The sequence below is a fragment of the Podarcis pityusensis genome, assembly GCF_964106645.2.
Source record: "Podarcis pityusensis genome assembly, chromosome: 7".
Classification (NCBI taxonomy): domain Eukaryota; kingdom Metazoa; phylum Chordata; class Lepidosauria; order Squamata; family Lacertidae; genus Podarcis; species Podarcis pityusensis.
In genome coordinates this window covers 1,007,766-1,028,583 of record NC_138031.1, presented here as the reverse complement: position 1 = coordinate 1,028,583, position 20,818 = coordinate 1,007,766, and the positions used below count along the sequence as shown (strand labels likewise).

At 56.8% G+C, this 20,818-nt stretch overlaps 2 protein-coding genes across 3 annotated transcripts in view; one reads left to right on the top strand and one right to left on the bottom strand.

Annotated features, from left to right (window-relative positions):
* Window positions 1–622: 622 nt before the first annotated feature.
* LOC308480902 (uncharacterized protein) lies at window positions 623–9,767 on the top strand. The gene is made up of 9 exons (XM_081012874.1): window positions 623–753; window positions 2,544–2,599; window positions 3,578–3,628; window positions 4,083–4,139; window positions 4,675–4,710; window positions 5,111–5,245; window positions 5,971–6,015; window positions 6,419–6,463; window positions 8,083–9,767. The coding sequence occupies exons 1-9, from the start codon at window positions 638–640 to the stop codon at window positions 8,088–8,090; spliced, it is 549 nt and encodes a 182-aa protein (XP_080869000.1). The 5' UTR covers window positions 623–637; the 3' UTR covers window positions 8,091–9,767.
* Window positions 9,768–11,468: 1,701 nt separating this feature from the next.
* The window catches only part of HSF1 (heat shock transcription factor 1), a 41,118-nt gene continuing 31,768 nt past the window's right edge, over window positions 11,469–20,818 (bottom strand). Inside the window, exons 8-14 of one of the 2 annotated variants that reach the window (XM_081012678.1) lie at window positions 20,679–20,815; window positions 18,600–18,857; window positions 16,101–16,187; window positions 13,799–13,904; window positions 13,573–13,632; window positions 12,816–12,885; window positions 11,469–12,404 (exon numbers count right to left, since the gene is read on the bottom strand). In XM_081012678.1, coding sequence (XP_080868804.1) covers window positions 12,202–12,404; window positions 12,816–12,885; window positions 13,573–13,632; window positions 13,799–13,904; window positions 16,101–16,187; window positions 18,600–18,857; window positions 20,679–20,815 — 921 coding nt within the window. In that variant the 3' untranslated portion in view covers window positions 11,469–12,201. The remainder of the gene's footprint in view (window positions 12,405–12,815; window positions 12,886–13,572; window positions 13,633–13,798; window positions 13,905–16,100; window positions 16,188–18,599; window positions 18,858–20,678; window positions 20,816–20,818) is intronic. The other variant, XM_081012679.1, reaches the window with a different exon arrangement.

Here is a 20,818-nt window from a genome sequence, read left to right as displayed (position 1 = left end):
GTCCTTTGTGCTAATAAAGGAGTCCTTGCGTTCCACTGAACAAACTCCCCTCTTTGCTGCCTGGGTTAATTGATGGGGAGCAGGTGCCAAGGTCCAGGAAGGGCACCTGAGACTTTCATCATGGCGTAAATAATCCCTCCAGTTAAAAGCATCTCAGCTAGCAAAGTCTCCCTGGGAAGGACCTCTCTCTCTCTCTCTCTCTCTCTCTCTCTCTCTCTCTCTCTCCCGCTCTCGCTCTCGCTCTCGCTCTCGCTCTCTCCCTCCCTCCCTCCCTCCCTCCCTCCCTCCCTCCCTCTCTCCCTCCCTCCCTCTCTCCCTCTCTCTCTGCTTGAGGAGCTGCTGGCAGCCTGAGAGAAGCAGGCGATGCCGGGGTACCTGTGCCCGGGTTTAGGGTTGGACTTGGGCTGGTGTCAGGCAGGGCTGCCCCTCATGGCTGGGCACCCCCCACCTTTGCTACACAGCGGCAGGTGGTGGTGGGGAGGAAGCCCCCTGCCCCTCAGGAAGGGAGCCCAGGGGCTACTCAGGGGCCTCTGTGGCTCTGCCCCTCCCACAGCAGCCACCCATCACCCTCCTGCCCGCCTCTGGATTGGCTGGCCCCTCGCAGCAGGCTCCCCCCTGGAGGGGACAGACCCATATAATGGGCCTCCCGTGGCTCAGCACACAGAGTGTTTCTGCCTCCCCCAGAGTTCCTGAGACTGGATCCCAGCACCGTCCCAAGCACCAGACGCCCAGGATCATGCGGGCACAGCACAGGTGGGTGCCAACTTTGCTTGGGTGCAGAAAGGGGGCCCTGTGGGTGGGCTGGGTCCATGCACCTGTTTGCCCCAGGTGAATCCAGGTTTAGATCCCTGCCCAGGTGTGGGGCATCCCTGCAGAACAGGCCTTCCCTCGTCTCTTCTCCTCAGTTTCCCTCCCGTTATATCTGCTGCCAGGAAGCCTGGCTCAGTGCCTGGGGTGGAGGCCTGTCGGCCAGAAAGCTGACCAACTGTGGACCCCACTGGGCACCGGGTGGTCTGGAGTCAGTCATCTGCTGAAGGATGGCCTTGTAGCAGAGTCGGTCCATGTGCATCGGGGGGCTGGGCACCTGCTGAGTTGCCCCCAGAACCGGAGGAGGCGTGGGAGGTGGCACCCAGAGGAGGGGGAAGCCAGGGTCCCCAGAGTCCCCCCTCCAGTGCTGTGCTCTTGCCCTGGCCTGTGGTTCAGCCGTGGAGCTTTTGTTTGGACTCAGAGGTCCCAGACTCAGTTCCCCATGGCATCTCCTGGTGGGCCTGATAAAAGACTCCTTTTCTTCCTAGAACCATGGGGAGCTGCTTCTGTCGCTCAGTATCCACTGCACTTTTTAATTATTTCCTCCTGCAAATGTTGACCAAAATGCAATATTTAACAGTCACTATGCTTTATAATCTACTTTGAATTGACAAATTCAAAAATATGTTTTATCCGCAAAGATGTAAACCCCAAAGCACTGTTCAGCTGAATATTTATTTATTCATTTAATTTCCTTTATGAATTGCTTCTCGTAAAGCTTCCCAAAGTGATTTCACGATGAAAACATATGTATATATCGACTGGCTTATCCACACCTCCTCTTGTTCTGCTGCTTCCCTCACCCTCCTGGAAAAAACCCTGCTCTTTAGTGCTCAATCGGAGCTAACAGGAATTTGGGTTTTCCCCAGATTGCCATTTGTTCTGATGCATCACTAAAGAGCGGGTTTTCCCTTGGAAGGCAGAGGGGCAAAGGGAAAACTCAAGCAGGAAACTGCCAGGACTCTCCTGTGTATGACAGCTATGTACATTTTACAATTTGTTATGTGCTGTAAGCCGCCCAGAATGGCTGGGGAAACCCGGCCAGATGGGTGGGGTATAAATAATAAAATCATCAAGGAATCAGCAGGGTCTCACTTCTACAGCTTCTCCTCTGCAGTGAGCAGGGTCTCTCCAGCAACTCCTCTCTACTGCCATGTGGTTGTTCTGCAGGAGATTTTCTGAGGGGATCGTGCCCCATCATAGCTGGGCAGGAGAGGAGGAGACTGCTGCCTTTTGGAGGGGGGCGGTCTCCCACCTCAGGCAGCCCCAGAGTGGTTCTGGCAATTCCTGGGCTTCTAACGAACAATGCAAGACTTGCTGGCAACACAGACCTGGAGGACCCTAAGTCAGAGTGAGATTCAGGTCTCACTCCCAATATCCGTTTTGAGTTCCAAGAGCCAGCCTAGAAGACAAAGTTGAATGGGAGTGCCACTGAGCACGTACAGAATGCCCCCCACTTCTGGGATCAGGGATGTGACTTCCCAGCAGGCCCCTCTCTGCTGCTGAAGAACCTGATGAACTTTTAAAATGATATTATTTCTGATTTAAGCGCTTAAAGCTCTTCCCATACCTTTGCACAACCAGCCATCCTTACAACAAAGCCACGAGGCAGAGCCAAGGACTTCACAGTTGAGCTGAGATTTCTGGTGTGGCTCAAAGCTCAGACTCTTAACCACTGTTATGTTAATGCTCCAGCCCTTTCTCCACTCAGCCCCCTCTTCCTTTCCACCCCGCAGGTTCCTCTTGCTCACGGCAGCTGCGGTTCTGCTCCTGGCCATTGTGGTGGCAGATGGTGAGTTGCAGTTGGCACTTGGGTGGGTGGAGGGGGGGCCCTGAAGTTGGGGGTGTGGGACCCCATAAAGGAAAAAGGAAGAGGCACTTGTAGCTGGCCAGCATCCTGCAAAACAGAGAAGCAGCTTGCACCCCAAATACACAACCTCCGAGCGGTGAGAGACTCCAGGGATTCCCAGCACTTTTCCACTGTTCAGGTTCCTTGGGAAGAAGGTGGGCGGTTTAGAATACAGGGTTTTCAAAAAGACATATTTGCAATGAGCATAGGCTGGAGGGGCTCATACTATTAACCCCACAACAGATCCTGCTGCTATATTAGTCGTAGCTTTGGATCCAGCACAGATCAAGCAGGTGTCTGTGTCTCCGGCTCCCGGCCTGCTTGACGCTCACATGCTCTGGCTATTGTTCTCCTAAATAGCAGCCAGGAGAGGGGAGGGTGGCAAAAAAGCCCCCCCCTCCATTAGCCTGGAGGGCCCCCCCCCCTTAGTGAAAGGTCTTGCATCCCAGCTCACGCTTTTGTGATGCTGATGAGGACACTTAAGCAGCCAGCTACGGCCATGGGTAGGCAAACTAAGGCCCAGGGCCCGGATCCGGCGCAATCGCCTTCTCAGTCTGGCCCACAGACGGTCTGGCAATCAGCGTCTTTTTACACAAGTAGAATGTGTCCTTTTATTTAAAATGCATCTCTGGGTTAGTTGTGGGGCATAAGGAATTCGTTTATTTTTTCTTCTTCAAAATATAGTCCGGCCCCCCACAAGGTCTGAGGGACAGTGGAACGGCCCCCTGCTGAAAAAGTTTGCTGACCCCTGCTCTTACAAAGAGGCTGGACCAACTAGTTCAGGAACCTCCTCTGTAGAATTCAAACCCTTGCTGGTTACAGGACCCCGAGAAATGGAGGAGACTTGGGGCATCATGCAGACTGACCCTCACAACCCATGACAACGATAATAAACAACCGCTTCTCTCTCCCTCTTTGCAGAGCCCCTGAGCTCCCCAAGTCCCACGTCCCCCGCAGGCAGGCAGACAACAGGTATGTCTAAGGGGACTTGACTTTTGAGGGGCAAAGTCCTTCCCCTTTGCAAGCAGAGCAGCTGCTCCACTTGCCAGGGCAGGAACCAAGTGCTGCTGTGATCAGCTCAGCTCCTGGAGCGAAGGACTGGGTCCCAGGGATTCACTTTCTTGCTCCAGAATCCCCTGCGATGAAGAGAGCAGCAGAAAGGCTCCAAAAAGCAGGAAGGAAAGCAGACTCCCCACAGTCCTCCAGCTCCAGATGTTTGGGACTACAACTCCCATCAGCCTGAGTCAGGCGCCATGCTGTCTGCTGGAAGCTGTAGTTCCAAACATCTGGAGGGCACCAGGGTGGGGGCAGCTGGCCTGAACCTGTTTGGGGCTCTGGGTGGCTGAGGGGGAAATGCCCAAAGGGGCTTCATCGTACAGGACCCCCGGCCCCCTTCAGCTTCTCTCTCTCTCCCCATCTCTTTCAGAGCCCATGGCAAACTCAGAGCCCATCATCTCCAGTAAATCGGAGGCCTCGGGAGAAAGTAAGTGGAATCCTGGAGGCCAGAGGATCAGAGAATCAGAGAAGTCCAGCCCCTAATAATAATAATAATAATAATAATAATAATAATAATAATAATTTATTTTTATCCTGCCCATCCAGCAGGAATCACAGCTAAATAATCTCTGAGAGATGGCTCAAGCCAGGGGGAGATGGCTGTGGTGGCTCAGGTGTGAGAGCAACGCTCTCTGCTCATGCCCAGGGACACTCTTGCCCTTGCTGCTACTTCACAACATCCAGCTGGAGAAGAGCTCTAGCAGTCCAAGGGTGCCCCCCCCCCTTACACCTTCCTTGGCCATGCAGAGGCTCAGCCCCTGAGCTGAGTCCACGTTCTGCAATGAGCTGTTCAAGCTTGGGACTCGCTTTGGCTCCTGACCGACAGCCCACAGAGAGATGGAGGCCTTGGCTGGAATGTCATCCAATGTCTAGAGGCTAAAGGGTTGTGGGGAGGCAGAAGATGGAGTGGGGTTCAGCCTCTCTGCCGTGCATCATTTGAACACCTGTCTCCATGTCCACAGGTGAGATTGGAACTCCTGCAGATCCCATGACCACAGGTAGGCATGACCCAGCAAGCTCCCCTCCCCTCCCCCAGCCCCCTTTGTGCCCCTTTGCCTCCTGAGCCCTCCAACTGGCCCCTTCTCTGTTGGAGGACACAGCTGTGTATTCTGGGACCCCTGAATGGACCGGCTGCCCCCAGGCGAGGTGGAGGGTGTGCTACCCCCATTGCCAGCCCACGACTCGAAGGCCTGACCCAGCTGCCAGTTAAGGCAGCTTCCCAGCAGCCAAGGGGTGGGGAGCACCTTGTCCTTTGGACCTCAGGTGGCAAAATGCCTTGGGCTGGGCTGGCACCATCCCTGCTCACTTTGAGGGGCCCCTGCCCCACAGTATGACCCCCTCGTACCCAGAGGCAATGCCCCTGTTTGCTGATTCCTCTCTCACTCCATCCCTGGACAGAGGTGGCCCCCGTGAGCTTTGCAGGGGCCAATCGCGCCCACACAGATGAGGTCAACGGGGACATGATGCTCAACAGTGATGCCTCCAACCTCGGATCCTTCAGCTTGGACCCGCTGCCCGGAGACGCCCAGAGTGGTACGTCTGCCAGTCTGGCTGCCCTTGCCTTCTCATGGGTCCATAGAATCTTAGGGACCCTGTGGGTCATCTAGTCCAACCCCCTGCAATGCAGGAACCTCATCTAAAGCATCCAGGTGGCCCCTGCCTATGAACCTCCAAGGAAGGAGAGTCCATCACCTCCTGAGGGAGTCCGTTCCACTGTCTAGCAACCCCTCCTGTCAACTCCCCTATTCCCTTCTTATGGGGGCTCCGACCTCAGCTGCCCTGACTTACAAGCCAGCCCTCCCCCAGGCCTGGCTGTGACTCCACAGAAAGCCCTGCCAGTGCCTCTTCTGATCCTCTCAAGGTTCGGGTCCAGGGGTGCCAACTTGAATAAAATATGGGGTGTCCTGCTAAGCCCCGCCCCTCGATCACATGATGCGGTCGCACGCACAACAATTGAATGGCAATGCCCATCAAATGGGGGGGGGGCTCTTAGGAGATGGCTCCTATGTTCGGGTCAGTTCGCAAAACCCCAGTGTCACCTGGTCATACTGGCAGGAGCTGATGGGAGATGTAGTCCATCTGGAGGGCACCTTCTTGGGGACGGAGAAGAGCTGCTGGCTCCTTGGAGACCTTTGAAAACCCCCTTGGGAGGGCAGTGGAAGGTCCTTGAGACCCAGTGCTGCCCAGGCCACCTCTGAGCCCCACGTGCCCATCTGTGGGATATGGAAGGGACCTCTGTCTCTCTCTGGTTTCTCTAGGTCCCGCCATGGATGTTCCTGCTCATTCCCACGAGTCCCAAGAAAGTAAGTTCTTCCCGGGTTGAGGGTCACATCAGGGGTCTTGGAAAATGGGCAACTCCACAGAGGGTCTCTTGCGCTTGATGTGAAGCCTCTATGTGGGGAGAACCCCTCCAGAGGGCTGTGCAAGGCTCTGTCCTGGGGGAGGCAAGCAGCGTGGGAGACTTAGGGGAGACCAGTCCGGGGCAAGGCTTGGCTCAATGGCTGCTACTCATGGTGCTTCTGCCTCTGAACGGCAACTGCTGGGAATCACAAGTGAGGAAATGGCTTTTGCGCACAAATCCTGCTTTTGGGTTTCCCTTAATTGGCATCTGGTTGGATGCTGGACTGGGTGGGCCCCCTTTGGCCTGATCCTGCAGGCTCCTCTTACCTTTACTCTAGCTGTAATCTGGGATGTTTTCCTCCCCAGGCTTGGACCATGAAGTGGATTCAGAGGAGACCCTCGCCTCCCAAGATAAGTGTCCCACGAAGGGCCACAGCACTGGTTGGCCCCGGGGAGAACAGGCTGCTGGCCTGATTCTGAGGTTCATTTCACCTTGAGTTAGCGGGATGCCTCTCCAATGCTCTTGACTGCTGGGGCCCCATTCCTGATTTTTCATGCTGACCCCTGAAATGTCCCCACTTTTGACCCCTGAAGGCGTTGCAGTTGGGTCCGGTTCTGCTCAAGGCCGCTGTGGCCTCTACTGTGAAATGCACTTCTGACCCCTAAAATCAGGGGTGGGGTGTTCCAGATGTTGCCAGGCTCCAGCTTGCACCAGCCCCAGTCTGGGAGTGAGGACGCTGCCGTCCCACAACATTTGCAGGGTCACCAATTTGCCACATGTCCTTGTGTCCCTCGAGTGTCAGGGAGCAGGGCTGGTTCAGAACGTGCCATTCCCAGGAGCAAAGACCTCCTCCCTGGCACCATGGAGCCCTGAGAAGTGGGCATGCCATCATGTCTGGAGGGAAACCCTGATGGACTCTAGGCCCACCCTGTGCCCTACACAGAGGGAGCATGTGGGGCAGGTTGGGCCCATGGGGCACCCAACCAGATTTGCTTGCAGGAACCTTGCAAAGGAAGTGATAAGACCCCCCCCCCTTTCCTTATTGAGCATTCGTTCCCGTCGGATTGTTGGGAGGTTGTACAGCAAGGAGTGTTTCCGGGTTGCGGCAGGGGCCACAGCTCAGAGACAGAGGAGCATCTGCCTTGCAGCATATGGTCCCAGGTTCAACGTGCAACGGAAAGACTCCCTGCCTGACACCCTGGAGAGCCATTGCCTGTCAGTGCAGACAATACTGGGCTCTAGATCAGGGGTCAGCATACTTTTACAGCAGGGGGCCGGTCCACTGTCCCTCAGACCTTGTGGGGGGCCGGACTATATTTGGAGGGGGGGTGAATGAATTCCTATGCCCCACAAATAACCCAGAGATGCATTTTAAATAAAAGGAGACATTCTACTCCTGTAAAAATACGCCAATTCCTGGACCGTCTGTGGGAAGGCAATTGGGCTGGATCTGGCCCCCGGGCCTTAGTTTGCCTACCCCTGCTCTAGATGGACCAGGGCTCTGACGTGGTGCAAGGGAGCGCCCTATGTGCCATCCCAATCTCCCTTCCTCCACCACCATGAATTTTATTGTGTTTCTTGGTGCATTTTGTCCCATCAAAATGTTTTATTTTTTAAAGTAGATTTGTTGTGCCAGAACACTTTAGGCATGAGCCTCGATTCCATGGGTTCCTGCAAAACAGTGGCAGCCGGGGGGGGGGGGGGCAGGCTCACTCAGCCTCCCAAAGCAGCAGCTCCAGGCCTTCTTGCAAGGCCCTTTCAAGGGGGCTTGTCCCAGAAGGGTCCTTCAACTGCCAGCCCCCTCCAAACATCACCAAGGACCATCCTTGGTCCAACAGATCCAGCACTGACTGTTTGGCAAACTCTGCCGTGGCTCAGGAATCACAGAATCAGAGTTGGAAGGGAATGCATGCAGGGACCCATGGCTCACTTGAGATGCATCCAGAGAAGGGTCTGAGGCTGGCCGGTTGGCCTGAGGTGCCGGCCAGGGAGATGAGGTGAGCGGCTTCTTCTCTTTTCTTCTCCACAGGCATGTGAGGAGCGCTGCTGCCTCCTCCTCCTCCCCCCCTTGCTGAAGGCCCTGAGATGCCCCAGTGGACAGCCGTCGCCCACCTGCTCCTGCGCTGCCGACTGAGCCTTTGCTTCCTCCTGCAGACTCCCCTCTCTCCACCCCCTTGTGCTTTTCACGCCACCTTTCCTGCCACGGCTGGCCACAGGATACGCTTGGGGGCGCCACCCCCGGTCTGCACTGAGCCCCCCAGCCTCCTCCTCCTCTTCTCCAGCCATGCCCACCGGCCTGGGCTGCTGCTCGGACACAGAGGCTCAAGGACTGGGGCTTTTTCTAGAGCCTTGGAGTTGAAAGGGACCCCAGGGCCATGCAGCCTGACTCTTGTGCTCAAACGCAGGAACCTGCCCACTGCCCCAGGTGTGCCAGGCTGCAAGGGGCAGGGCACAAGCCAAAGCTCCAGTCAGAGAGCCAAGCCACACGCTGCCTGCCTGCACACAGGAACCCAAATGAAGGTGTCCTAGAGGAAAAGGCCTCTCCCTGCCCGCTGCCAAGCAACCAAGCCTGGTCATTGGCTGAGCAAAACCTGGGACAGCAGCTTTGACCCGCTGCTCTCTGGTGTCCTGCTTCCAGCTGCAGGAGCCTCCTCCCCAGGCTTCGCTTCCGGATCCTAGGCAGCTAGTCCCAGCCGCGTGTTGGGTCTCAGGGTACCCCAGGTCCCTCTCACCCCAGCCTTCAGGAGTCTTGGTTGCCTTCTTGGCCAGCCCAAGCAAGTTTCTAGCCAGAGCTTTCTGTGGCCTTTGGGCCACTGGTGGGGTGTGAGAACGTGTCCCAGCATGGAAGGTGAGGCCCCAAGAAGCAGAGGAAGAACAAAGCAGAGTCCGGTTGTCTGGGAGCTTGGAGTAGCTCGCAGAACAGAGGGGTTTCCTGCTGTGTCTGCACAAGGACCCATAACTGGCCAGCAATGAGCTAGGCAGTCCTGGGGTCACTGGTACGTCATTTGCTGTGCAAGCAGAAGCAGAAGCTCCCAGATTCAACTGCCGATAGCCTCTCTAGGAAGGGCTGAGATTCCCTCTCTGATATCCAGGAGAGCTGCTGCCAGCCTGTGCAGGAAATACTGAGCTAGGTGGAGCAACAGTCTGGCAGAAAACAGCTTCCTAGATTGCAGGGTGGGAGGCTGGCTGGATGACAGCAGAGCCAGTCTGATTCGTGCCCCAGAATTTGCGGGGGGGGGGGGGGGCAGCGCACTTAGGACTAGACCAGGTGTTTGGGGCTACAACTCCCATCAGCCCCTGCCAGGCAGGAGAGGTAGTCCAAAACCTCTGGTGGGCACCTGTTTCTGCCATCAGCTCCACCCCCTCCCCCAGCTGGATTGTGACCAGACCTGCTGCAGGGCGGAGGAGCCCCGTCCCAATTCCGAGACTTGGATTTCTGAGGGCAGTGCCCACCTTGAGGCAGCGCCTGGGTGCTGGCCAGGAGTCAGGCTGCTGTGTGTGTTTGGTTTGGGGAGGGGGCTGCTGTTCCCAGGGGGTCGTGTGGCTAGCCAGTGCCTCGCCAGCCTTTTCCCTGTGGCCCTGGGGGTTGGGGTGCCTTTTCTGTTGCTGTCCTGACCTGCTCTTGCCGTCCTGTGTCCTGCTCATGCACGCAGGGGTGGGCCTGCCTCCTTGTTCAATAAAGACAAGCAAACCACGTTCAGAGTTGGTGTCCCAGCACAGCAGGGGTGGCGCTGGCCCTTGAGCCACGTTCCAACTGGGGCCTCAGAACGCCGGGAGGGAGAAGACAGAGGTGAAATTTCAGAAAGAGCCATATGACAATGGAACAGACTCCTTGGGAACGTGGGGTGTCAGGGATTACAGTCATACCTCCGGTTGAATGTGCTTTGGGTTGAGCGCATTTGAGTTGCGCTCCGCAGCAACCCGGAAGTTACTTCCGGGTTTCGCCGCTCACACATGCGCAGACACTCAAAATGACGTCACGTGCATGCACGGAAGCGGCAAAACGTGACCCATGCACATGTGCCGTCACGTCTTACGTTGCATTCAGGATGCAAACGGGGGGGGGGGTGCCCTTTTCAACTCTACAATTCCATAATTCTAAAGTCTTGAAAAGGCTAACCAAAACCACATCCCACCCCGAAAGGTCATGTCAGGGCAAGCTCGGCATATTTTTGCCCAGTTCAGTGTAGCAGGGCTGGAGCTGTCAGAGTTCAGCAGTTCACCAAGCTGAATTTGTGACTGACCAGGAGACTTGCAGCCAGTTTTAAGGCTAGCTGTCTGTTGCCAACTCTTCTCCCTAACCCACACAGCCCCTCTTGACCAGAAGCCCTATGACTCCGTGTGTGTTCCCCTGACTTGCCCTCGCTGTCACATTCCACATGCCACCCCCTCCGCTGACACATTCCCCTAAAGGTCTTGGACCAGTGGCCTGATCCTCCCTTGCCAAATGAGAAAACGGGGATTGTTACATGGAGACCATTATAAGGGAGGAGGTCCAGAGTCGGAAAAGCATAAAAAGCATTTGGAGCATGAAAAGCTTCATAGCTGGGAAATCCAGAGCTGAAGGCCGAGGTCCCTGGCACCCCACAATGGCCCCTCTGCAAGCCCAGTGAGCTGTGGGGCAATCGTACTGGGCTGACGGACGCCCCAGGCTTGGCTGGAGCCTCACAGCCCCCCACCTTGGTTTTTGTAAGGAGGTGGCCAGTTTGCAAGGCCCTTCTGCTCCCTGCTTGGAGGGCCCAAATTCTCCACCTCCTCTGGACAGGAGAGTCTGAGAAGATCAGCAGGAAGAGGCCCTTGCCTTGCTTTTCTTTCGAAGGCTGCAACCGGCTCATTTTCCTGCTGCAACCAAGAGTCTTGCTTGGGGTGGGTGGGTGGGAGGCAACCCACTGGCTTCTCTGTAGGATCCCGCCCCCCGGCTGCTTGGGCAAGGCAGGCCACAGTTCACTGATCCTGATCCGCAAACTCAGCGCTCTGGTCTCCCCCCCCCCCCATCAGCTGGTTCCAGCTGCTAAATGGAGCTTAGCAGGATTTGCTGGCTGGCCAGCTGGAAGGCTCAGTACCACTTTAGAGACCTGAGAGCAGAGGAGGAAGTGTCCAGCTGATGAAGGAGTGAACCTGGCAGACAAAAGGCCACTGGGGGGGGCAGTGAAGACAGACACCACGGGCACCCTGCTCTATCTAGACCTTTGCAGAGACAGGATATTGTGAGGGCGGGGGCAGAAAAGGACCCGTAGTCTGTCAAAAGTTGGATGGGGCCCTTCTCCCCACTCTTCCGCTTCCAGTGTGAGTGGGAGGAATATTCCTTGAGCAGCACATGGGATCTGCTTCCCAGTATTGGCTGGCAGGATGGACCCCTCGTCCGTTTTGGAAATAAAAGTGTGCAGCGCCTAGAGAGTGATGGGCCACTTCACGTATAGATATAGATATATTTGAATATGTATATATAGGTATTTATATAGCAGGAGAGAGGAAGGCTGAGGGGGAGGAGGGGGCTTCTTCTCTCATGTAAAAATCCAAAATACAATTTTCTTCTAGTAACAATCAAAATGCAAATGTACAAATTCTTTACTGCTAAGCCAAGGGAAACAAGCCCCATGGGGGAGGGGGGAGGGGGTGGGGCAGCCTCCTCCCTCCTGCCCAGGCGCCCTGTAACATTCGGGGACACACGCAACGGCAGACGTGACAGCCCCTGAGCCCCGGGTGCGAGAGGCACTCTCACTTCTCTTGAAATGCCAGCAAGTCCATCCCGACGGGAGGGGGAATTCTCCGCCTCCTTTTCTCCTTCCCCTCCCCAGTGAGCGCGACCCCTTCCTCGCTCGCTTGCTCTCCTTCCTCTCCGCCTAGAGGGCAGGGCAAGGGGTCGGCACTTAGCGTCCAGGCCTAGGGCGCCTGGCAGCAGCCAAGGAACACACACACGTCTTCTGCCAATGGGCTTCCCCCCTGGCCCACCCCCCAAGCCACAGTGCCCCCCCCCGAGCCGCCGCCCGGAGGGGTGGGCACCCGAAGCACAGACACAAACACACCCTCGCAGCCTGGCCAAAGGGGAGAGCAGGGGGCTCGTCCGCAACGTCACTGGAGCAAAGCAAGGGGGCGGCTGGCCCTTCCTGAAGTCCGGCCTTCCTTCCACACTGGCCCAGGCCCGGCCTTAGGAGACAGAGGGGTCCTTGGGCTTGGGCGTCTCCGCCCCCGAGAGGAGGGCGATGGTGGGGTCCTCCAAGTACTCGTCCTCCGTGAAGCAGGGTCCTTCGTCCAGCTCAAAGAAGATGGGCATTTCCGTGTTGGCCATGTCCATGGAGCTCGAGTCAACCAGGAAGAGGGGCTGCGCTGTGTAGTGGACCAGCTGCTTGCCTACGGGAAGGGCAGAGACACCATCAGAAAGGGGGTGGGGGGCAAGGCTGGGGGGCCAGGTGGAAGGACTGTATTGCAAGGGGGTGGGCCAGATGACCCTTGGGGTCCCCCCAAGCCTAAAATTCTAGGATTCTGAGGCCGTGGGAAGGAGGACTGCCCCCAAAGCAAGGCAGACCCCCACTGCAGCAGCGTGACTTGGAGGGAGAGGAGGCGGGTCAAACAGGCGACAGAAACACGCCCCCCCCCCGCATGCCTCAGTTTCCCCCTGCGTGGGCCAGGATGGCTCGTTCAGCTGTGAGGATGTCCATGCTCCTGCCTGGCCTTGGAGGAAAGGTCGATGCAGAGAAGCAGCGTGCGGAATTGGCAGGCGGGTGGGGGCAGGGAGAGGAGAGGAGCAGCCAGGGTGCCCACCTGTGTCTGCTGCAGCGTCTTCCACTTCTGCCGGCTTCTGCTGCTCCTGGCAGGAGAGGAGGTCTTGGATCTGCAAAGGGAGAGGAGGCGCTGCTGAGCCAAAGCCTGCGAGGCCCAGAGAGCAAGGAGGCGGCTTTGGTGTGCGTATCTCACGGGAGTCAAGCCCCAGCCATACTCCCCGCCCCCAGCCACCCCCACGCACAGGAGAGCCCTAGCTGGCTGGCACTACGTGGGTCTACCACCTCCCTGACTCCAGGGCACAATCCAGCGGAAGTTCTCCTGCACAGGCCCCCCTGAAATAAACAAGAGCTGCAGAAGAGCTCTTGCCTAAGAGCTCCCCTTCACTTCAATGGGGCTGGTGCAGGAGCGCTTCCTGGGGAACTGCAGCCTCCAGGATCAGATCTGGGCTGGTCTTCTGCAGCCTCCAGGCTGTGCCTTGGTGGGTGGCGGCGAAGAAACGCAGGAAGGGCTTTAGAGGGATGTGTTGGGAGTTAGGCAGCCTCAGTCTCAGCATCATCTTCCCATCACCACATCCAGAGAGCAACTCTGGGGAGTCTGCTCAGCTGATGGCGGGGCTGATCAGAAGGCTGCGCTGAGAAAGGCCCACTCAGCACCTCATTAGCAGTGCCTGAGAAGAGGCGCGGATGGGATGACATCACCCGGCGGGTGGAGAGCACTTTCAGACTCGCCATGTGGGGCTGGCCTACAAATGAGGAAAGGGGAGGTCCTTGACGGATAACTCCCTCAGCAAACTCACACTGGCCAAGCTGCTGTCCAGATCTGGCAAGTTCAAATCTGTCGCTGAAGGACTGAAGAGCTGTTGGCGAGAGAGAGAGAGAGAGAGAGAGAGAGAGAGAGAGAGAGAGAGAGAGGGAGAGGGAGAGGGAGAGGGAGAGCAGAGATTAATGCTAGCAGAGTGAGGAACAACCCCCCCCCAACTGCCCCTCCCGCTAGGCGTAAGGACTCCTGAGCGGAAGACTCACGTCCAGCAAGGCGCTGGTGTCCACGCTGAAGCCGTGGGTGCTCAGCATGGTCTGAAGGTTATCCAAGCTGGAGTCAATGGTGTCCAAGTGCTCGTTCAGCTCGTTCCTGGGGACACGAGAGAAGAGATGGCAGTGAGGGCCAGGATGGCTGCCTGCTTCCTCCAGGACCAGAGGCCCGTGTCCCTGAACTGCCAGCAGCTGGGGAACAGCAGGAAGGAGGAGAGGGCTGCCACAGAGTTCAACTCCACAAGAGGCACCTGGTTGGCCACAAGGTGAGGAGGGCTTCTTTGGGTTTCATCCAGCAGGGCTCTCCTCGTGGTTCCTAGGGGTCCTCCTGGGCCAAGTGCATCTCCACCCCATCTTCCTGGCCCCCTTGTGCTCCCCTCACCCACCAAGGGCTCCAGCTTGCTCTTTGGTCGAGGAGGAGGAAATGGCTTTGAGCCCGGCTGCCTCTCAGAAGCCTCCTTGCCCAAAACCTTAAGAGGAGCAACACATCCCTGCCTGCCTGCTCTGGAATAGCTGTTGCACAGGCCTGCCATCACCCCCCCCCCCCGAATAGACCCAGTGGCTACGGCTACCAGTGTGTTGTCACGGCTAAAATGGCCGCTGTTTCTTTAATGCTTAAAAAAGCTGGGTCAGCATGAGTCAGCGGCCTGCACTGGGTTGTATATAGAGAGTGAGAAATGTTAGTTTGTTGTTGGGTTGGTTGGTTGGTTAGTGAAAGCTGGTAGTGGAGTTGGTCAGTCGCTTTTGCACAAAGACTTTTAAGAATAAAAGCAGAAAGCACTCTGCAAGGATATTCTTGTGGACTCTTTTATGCTGACAAGGGTCTGAGGACCAGGCTGAGGAGACAAAGGGAGGTCAGAACCCTTTCCTTTTTTTTTTTAACAAACACTGACATGTGTAACCCTTCCGGTTTCTGCAAGCCTGCCTTGGTTCAGTTTACAGATCAGCAGGAAAAGCCTCACTGCTTAGACTCGGGGCTCTCAAGGGCCAGCGCCCTCCCCAAGCAGCAGAAGCAGCCTAAAACTGGTGCTGGTGAAGAGCCAATGGGCACGCAAGGGCTGGGCCCAAGCCCCTCCTGTGGAGCGGAAGGCGGGGGGCCGCCCCGGAGTAGCCCAATCAGATTATAGACATGGACTGAAGATGGGGACTGGGAAGGGCAGAGCCATTCAAAGACAAACGGGGGAACCAGGGATGTGCATTTGGGGCAAACTCTCCACCAGGAGTTGTGGCCGCTCAGTCCGAAGGCAAATCGCCTGAAGCAGACTTGACAGCTCAGGCAGGAGGCCAGTTCTGTACACGTTTAAAATGCCAGGAAACCTGCTGCCTGCCGTTTGCAGTTCACCTGGGGCGAACCACAAAGAACCCCACCAAGGAAGAAGGGGCAAGTGAAGAGCTACATCAAGAGCAGGGTGGGGGGAGACCAGCAGCACCTCCTGTGCGCCAAGAGGCTGCTGTAGGGGCAGCATTTGGGGCAGGGGCACAGATCTGGCCTTCGAGGAGTGCGCTGCGGCTGTTGCTGCCATTGCAGCACTAGCGGTGTGAGGATACCCAGAGCTTACAGGGTTAACAGCTCTAGGGAAGTGATGTGAACGTCTTTACTTTCTGTTTTGGCTGCGACAGGAGAAGCATGTCTTTCTCCTGGCTGTTGTTGTTTTGCTGCTGTACAATAAACGCTTCATAGAATACAAGAAGCAGTTGTACGAGAGTTTCTCTGCAGGCCTGAGATTCCTTTCGCACAGGCACACCGCTGCGCAAGACACTCTGCTGCAGCCGGGAGAAGCAGGGAGACGCAGAGGAAGCGGGCTGGACGCCCCAGCACTGCCACTGTTCGCAGCGAGACGGACATTCAACAGAACAAGCGGGGGGTGCAGTTCTTAGGGGCAGGATCTGTGGACCCTGCCGCCTGAGACAATCGCCTTGCCTTGCCTCATGGGTGGGCCGGCCCTGCAGCAGGGATTGGACCTGGGATCTTCTGGCGCTCCACCACGGAGATACGGTTTCCCTCAATGGGGTGCCCCATATTGGGAGGGATTACTTCAGCGTACGAAGGTGCTTCAGGATTTACCTTTCTCCACCCCACCCCCCGAGCCACAAGGGACGGGTGTTTCAAAAAGGTGTTTTCAACGTTGTGGGTTCAACTCCGGTTTGAACCGAGTGTGGCACCCAATCCCCAAAGGAAATGACCCTCCCAGCACAATGTGGAAGAAGCGCCGAGGGCCTGGCAGAAGGGACACCTCCCCCCAGCACTCCCTGGTGGCGCAGTGCCTGGGGGGCAGCAAGCAATGTAAATGCTAACCCTTGCTGTGGTCTGTAGTGCAGTGAGGCAGAGGAAGGGCTGGGGAAAAGGCAGGTGACTTCGGACATCTGCGGAGGGCGAGCCAAACTGAAAGATACAAAGAGAAGAGGAACACTCGGATTCCAGAGCCCCAGAGAGTTCGGCACCTTCAGGGAGGAAACGGAGGTTACTTTCAAAAGGCAAGGAAGGGCAGGCAGCCGACCCCCTCCAGGAAGAGCAAGAGGGAGGCCCTGGTGGGAATCAACTCTGGGAAGAGAGCAAAGAGCAGCTGACCGGAGGGATCCCACATCGGGGCAGGCAGGGAGAGAAGGGAAGGTGGGATGCTGCCTGAACCAGCAAGCGTATTCCTGGGGCAACAGAGTCCTGTTCCTTGGGGCAGGTGCCTGATCCAAACTGCGCTTCTCTGGGGGACTGAGGGCCGAAACCTCCGAATTCCACCAACAGAATCAGGTACTTGCAACTCACTGGCCTCAACCTGCTTGTTTTGCATCCAACGACCGACTTTCCCAAGACAGGAAGTGCATGTCCTCTGCCCCCTGGTGGTAAGAACCTAAGAGGAACTGTGCTGGATCAGGCCAATAGCCCATCTAGTCCAGCATCCTATTCCCACAGTGGCCAACCAGGTGTCCCCATGGGAAGCCCGCAAGCAGGATCCAAGTGCAAGAGCAGCCCTCTACCCTCCTGCGTTTTCCAGCAACAGGCAAGCAGCAGCCCTCTCAGCACTTCTGTGATCCACCATCTTCTCCTTGTTCCTGGGGAGCAAAAATAGGTGCCTCCCCACTCCCCGACAGACCACCTCTCCCTTCAGTTCCAGATCTCCAGGTTCCTTGGCAGGCCTCCACTGAAAGTGCGCAATCTGAGTGTGGACATGCTTGTCCTGTGGCATGGGCTACTGACCCGCACCCCCGATCTCTGCCAAGCAGCCCCTGGGAGTTCCTGCTTCCTCACACACAGGGCACTGAAGAATGCCCAGAGCACAGAGCGAGGAGGGCCATGGGCCTAGGAAGCCAGGATGCTCTGTCCGGAGCTGAAATCCAGTTGCAACTGTGGGAGGGGCACAGAGGCATGAGCACCCAGCACTATGAAGCCCCCATGTCCAGTAGGCTGGCAAGGCCCACACCCAACCCTTGCAGAGGAGGAGAAACAGCCCACACCTGTCTCCAAATATGCCACTGAGAATTGGGCATCCTCTGCTAGGACCCCTGTGCCTCTGTCAGTGCTGCAGGACCACCCTCTTATCTGGCCCAGGGAACCTCCTCCTGGGTTTTGGAGCCTTCCTTCCACACCACTGACAGCACCACCCCTCTAGCAGGCGATGAGGGAGGCCAGGAATCCACAGCCAGGCTGGACAGAGAGAGAGAGGAAGGGAAGGGGCTGCTGCCTCTTGCTCTCCTGGGCTTCCCTCACTGACCACCCGCTGGCTCGTGGCTAGGCTATTGGGATGGGCTGGCTAGAAGTTTAAAACCAGCCTTAAGGTAGTCTGCTCCAAGACCTGGAGGGTCAAGACATCCACAGCTGGCTCTCCTGGCACTGCAAACAGATTTCAGGATCCCTGGGCTGGAGGGGAATCCTGGCCTTTCCTCTTCTCGGGACAAAAGGAGACATGCAGAAGCCCGGCTCCCCCTGAGACTCGGCTGCAGTGGAGGGCTTAAGAGGCCAAAATGAAACAGTGCACCTGAAGGTGGGTGGTTCGAGCCCACCCAGGGACAAGTGGGGGAAGGACTCTTGCATTGCCAGTGGTTGAACCAAATGACCCTTGCGTGTCCCTTCTAACTCTATACAGTTCTGTGACTCTATGGAAGAACCTCATCCGCCCTCACGCCTAGAAGACTTGCAGGCCGGGGGGCAGACTAGCCTAGTGATCTTCTCCCTGGCAAGTTAGCTTTCTTCCAGCCCCATAGCCTCCAGCTTCAGATCGAATGGCTTCAGTCCAGCTGCAGACTCACTGCCTCTGTCAGGACTGATGCGAGAGCAAGAGAAGAGCCTGGCTGCTAAATTAGCCCAGTGGCCCATCTTGCCCCACAGTGGCCAACCAGGTGCCCCCGAGGGAGACGGGCAAGCAGGATTCTAGCCTGGGACAAAGTGGCTCAGCTCAGGGCTGCAGCAATTGGCAATCCAGGCTGCACTGTGCCTGAAGAATGGGCTGCAGCCACATTGGCGAGAGGCAGCGCTGGACCAGGACTTGAGAGACCAGGTTCACATTGCCACTTGGGCCAGTCACTGCCTCCTCTCAGCCCAACCTCCCTTGCAGGGTTGTGGGGATAAAATGAGGAGGAGCACCTAGTGCACCACCTTGAACTCCTTGGGGGGGAAGGTGGGATATAAATGCTGTCAATAAAACCACCCCCCTCCCCCCAGACAAAGAAGCAGGTTGGCAAAGAGAATGGGGGGAGGGATAAGGATGGCGATGATGGCGGCAGGACAAGGTTAGGGACCCACTGGATCCAGCCAGTAACCGTCGGGCGACAGCCAGGTGCTCCCTGCGGACCCCACACTTACTTGTCCAGGCAGGCGACGCTGAGGCACTTTTCGGGCGACTGGGCCTGTTCAGCGGCTGTGCTGCTGCCGCCACTGTCGGCAAGAGGGGCTGCGGCCATGACGCCCCTGGGCTTCTCATCCTGCAAGATGGAGTCGATGAAGGCGGAGGGAGAGAGGGGGCTCTCGATGGCAGGAGTGCCGATGGGGCTGGTTTCTTCAATCAGAGGGCTGCGAGAGGGGCTGGGGGGCTCCTCTTTGATGTGGATCACGGGACTACTCCTAAGACAGAAGGATGGAAAGAAAATAAGACGTGAGCCCTGGGCAGACAGCGGTATTCCTACATGGTCAGCAGCTGCCACCATTTGTTCTCTACAACAGTGGGTGCCAAACTTTTTCTGGCCCCCACGCCCTTGGTTCCATTAACTCCTCTCCAGTGCCCCCTGCCCTACCCTGTAAAAATTATTCAGAATAGCAGTTTGCACACTCCATCAAGGAAGATTAATAATACAATAAACTTAATTCATTAATTCAACCAAACTGAGGAGCGTGATCCAGTGCTACCAGCTTTCCAAAGTCATTTACACCCCCAGAGCCCCCTTGCCAGGGGACACCATGGCCCACTCTGGGAAACGCAGGACTCTCAGACAACCCCAGGAAGCTTCCGCCCTTTGGATCTGCTCGTCCTGTCGCACGTTTCCTCTCTTCCGAGGTTTGGGAAATGAATCAGTCTAAGCTCTGCCACCCCCTCCTCCACCCGTGGCTTCTCAGCAGCGGGGATTTTTAAAAGAGAGACGAGGATGGGAAAGGGGGGGGGACATAGTTTCTCTGGCAGATGGAAATTCCCTCCAGTACCCAAACTCCCCGAAACGGCTTTATGTGGGAGGTTCAATTAGCCCCACTGGAATTGTCGCCAGGTATAAAAGAACAAAGCTGTGATGACCCACTTAGGCAAGCATCTGGTTCCCATTTCGGAGCGAAGGTTCCTGGCGGAGAGGCACACTCAGGGCAAGAGACGGGGGCTGCCGCTGTGGCGAGTGGTTCTGCCCCAGTGCCAGCAGCGTCCGGCTCACAACTCAGCTGGCCTTGGGAACTGTCTGGGGCAGAGAACCAGGAAGGTCCCCTCCACTTCAAGGGCTGGGAGATACGGGTTCCTGTACGCAGAGAAGGCTTTGCCAAGCGGACCCTTCATGGCTCAGCAGCACAAGACAAAGGGCTTCTGGGCACAGGGCTCTGAGAAAAACGCCCTTGGTGGCCCTCCAGGAGCTCAGGCTTTGCGTGCAGGGATGGGGAACATGTGGCTGCAGTGGGGCAGCGGTGGGCTCAGTGCAGAACCTCCAAAGGGAGTGTCCTCAAAGAGGCCAAGGCAGCTCTGCCCATATGCAAAGCGACACAGGCTGGCATTCCAAGCACCAACAGAAAATGCTGCTCGCACTCTTTGGGTTCGTTTACACAGCCAGGCATCCTGGGGCTCAGCTCAGTCCACCAGCCTTGAGTGAGTCACAGGTCAAAGGGAGCAGAAGGAAAATCAACCACACCTGGGAAGAAGGGGGACTCCTGGGCAAAACCTCTTGTGAACGAAAAGCAGGAGGTGCTTCTCTCTCCCTCCCTCTTTGGACGGCAGAATTCAGGCTTCCACAGAAGCACAAAGTGACCCAGAATAACTAACCTCTGCAAACGGTGTGTAAATGAACACCCTGCAAGGCCTGGCCTGAGCAGTTCTTCTATGGGAAGAACCATCCTGAGATTACCGCCTCTGAAACTTGATTGACCCTTAGTGACTTCCATGCCACACCCCATCACTTTGGTTTAGAAATTTGCTGAAAATCTTGACTGACTCAAATGAATTTTTAGCCACCCCACTTTTCAGCCATCCTGGACACAGAGGGAAAAGTTGCCAGCCACATCTGCCAAAGGCCAGGAGTCGCAAGAGAGCCTTGGGGCCTATGCAGTTGGCAGTTCTGTTCCACCCCCACCCCCCAGGCAGCCTCCCCATTTTGGTGCCTTGGACGTCCCCTCCCCCTGCAACCAGAAGTGACTGTGCCCTCCATGCCCATCTGGGCGCCCACACAGGGAACCAAGCAAAGCTGGGCTGCTGCGTACCTTCCATCAAGGCTGTTGCTGGGAGAGGCAGAGGGGCTGGACTGGGCCAGTTCTGTGACGTCAGAGATGATGGGGCCGGAGTTGGCGGAGGGGTCCGGGGAGTACAGGTTCGTACCACTGTAAGCCGGGGGGGAGGCCTG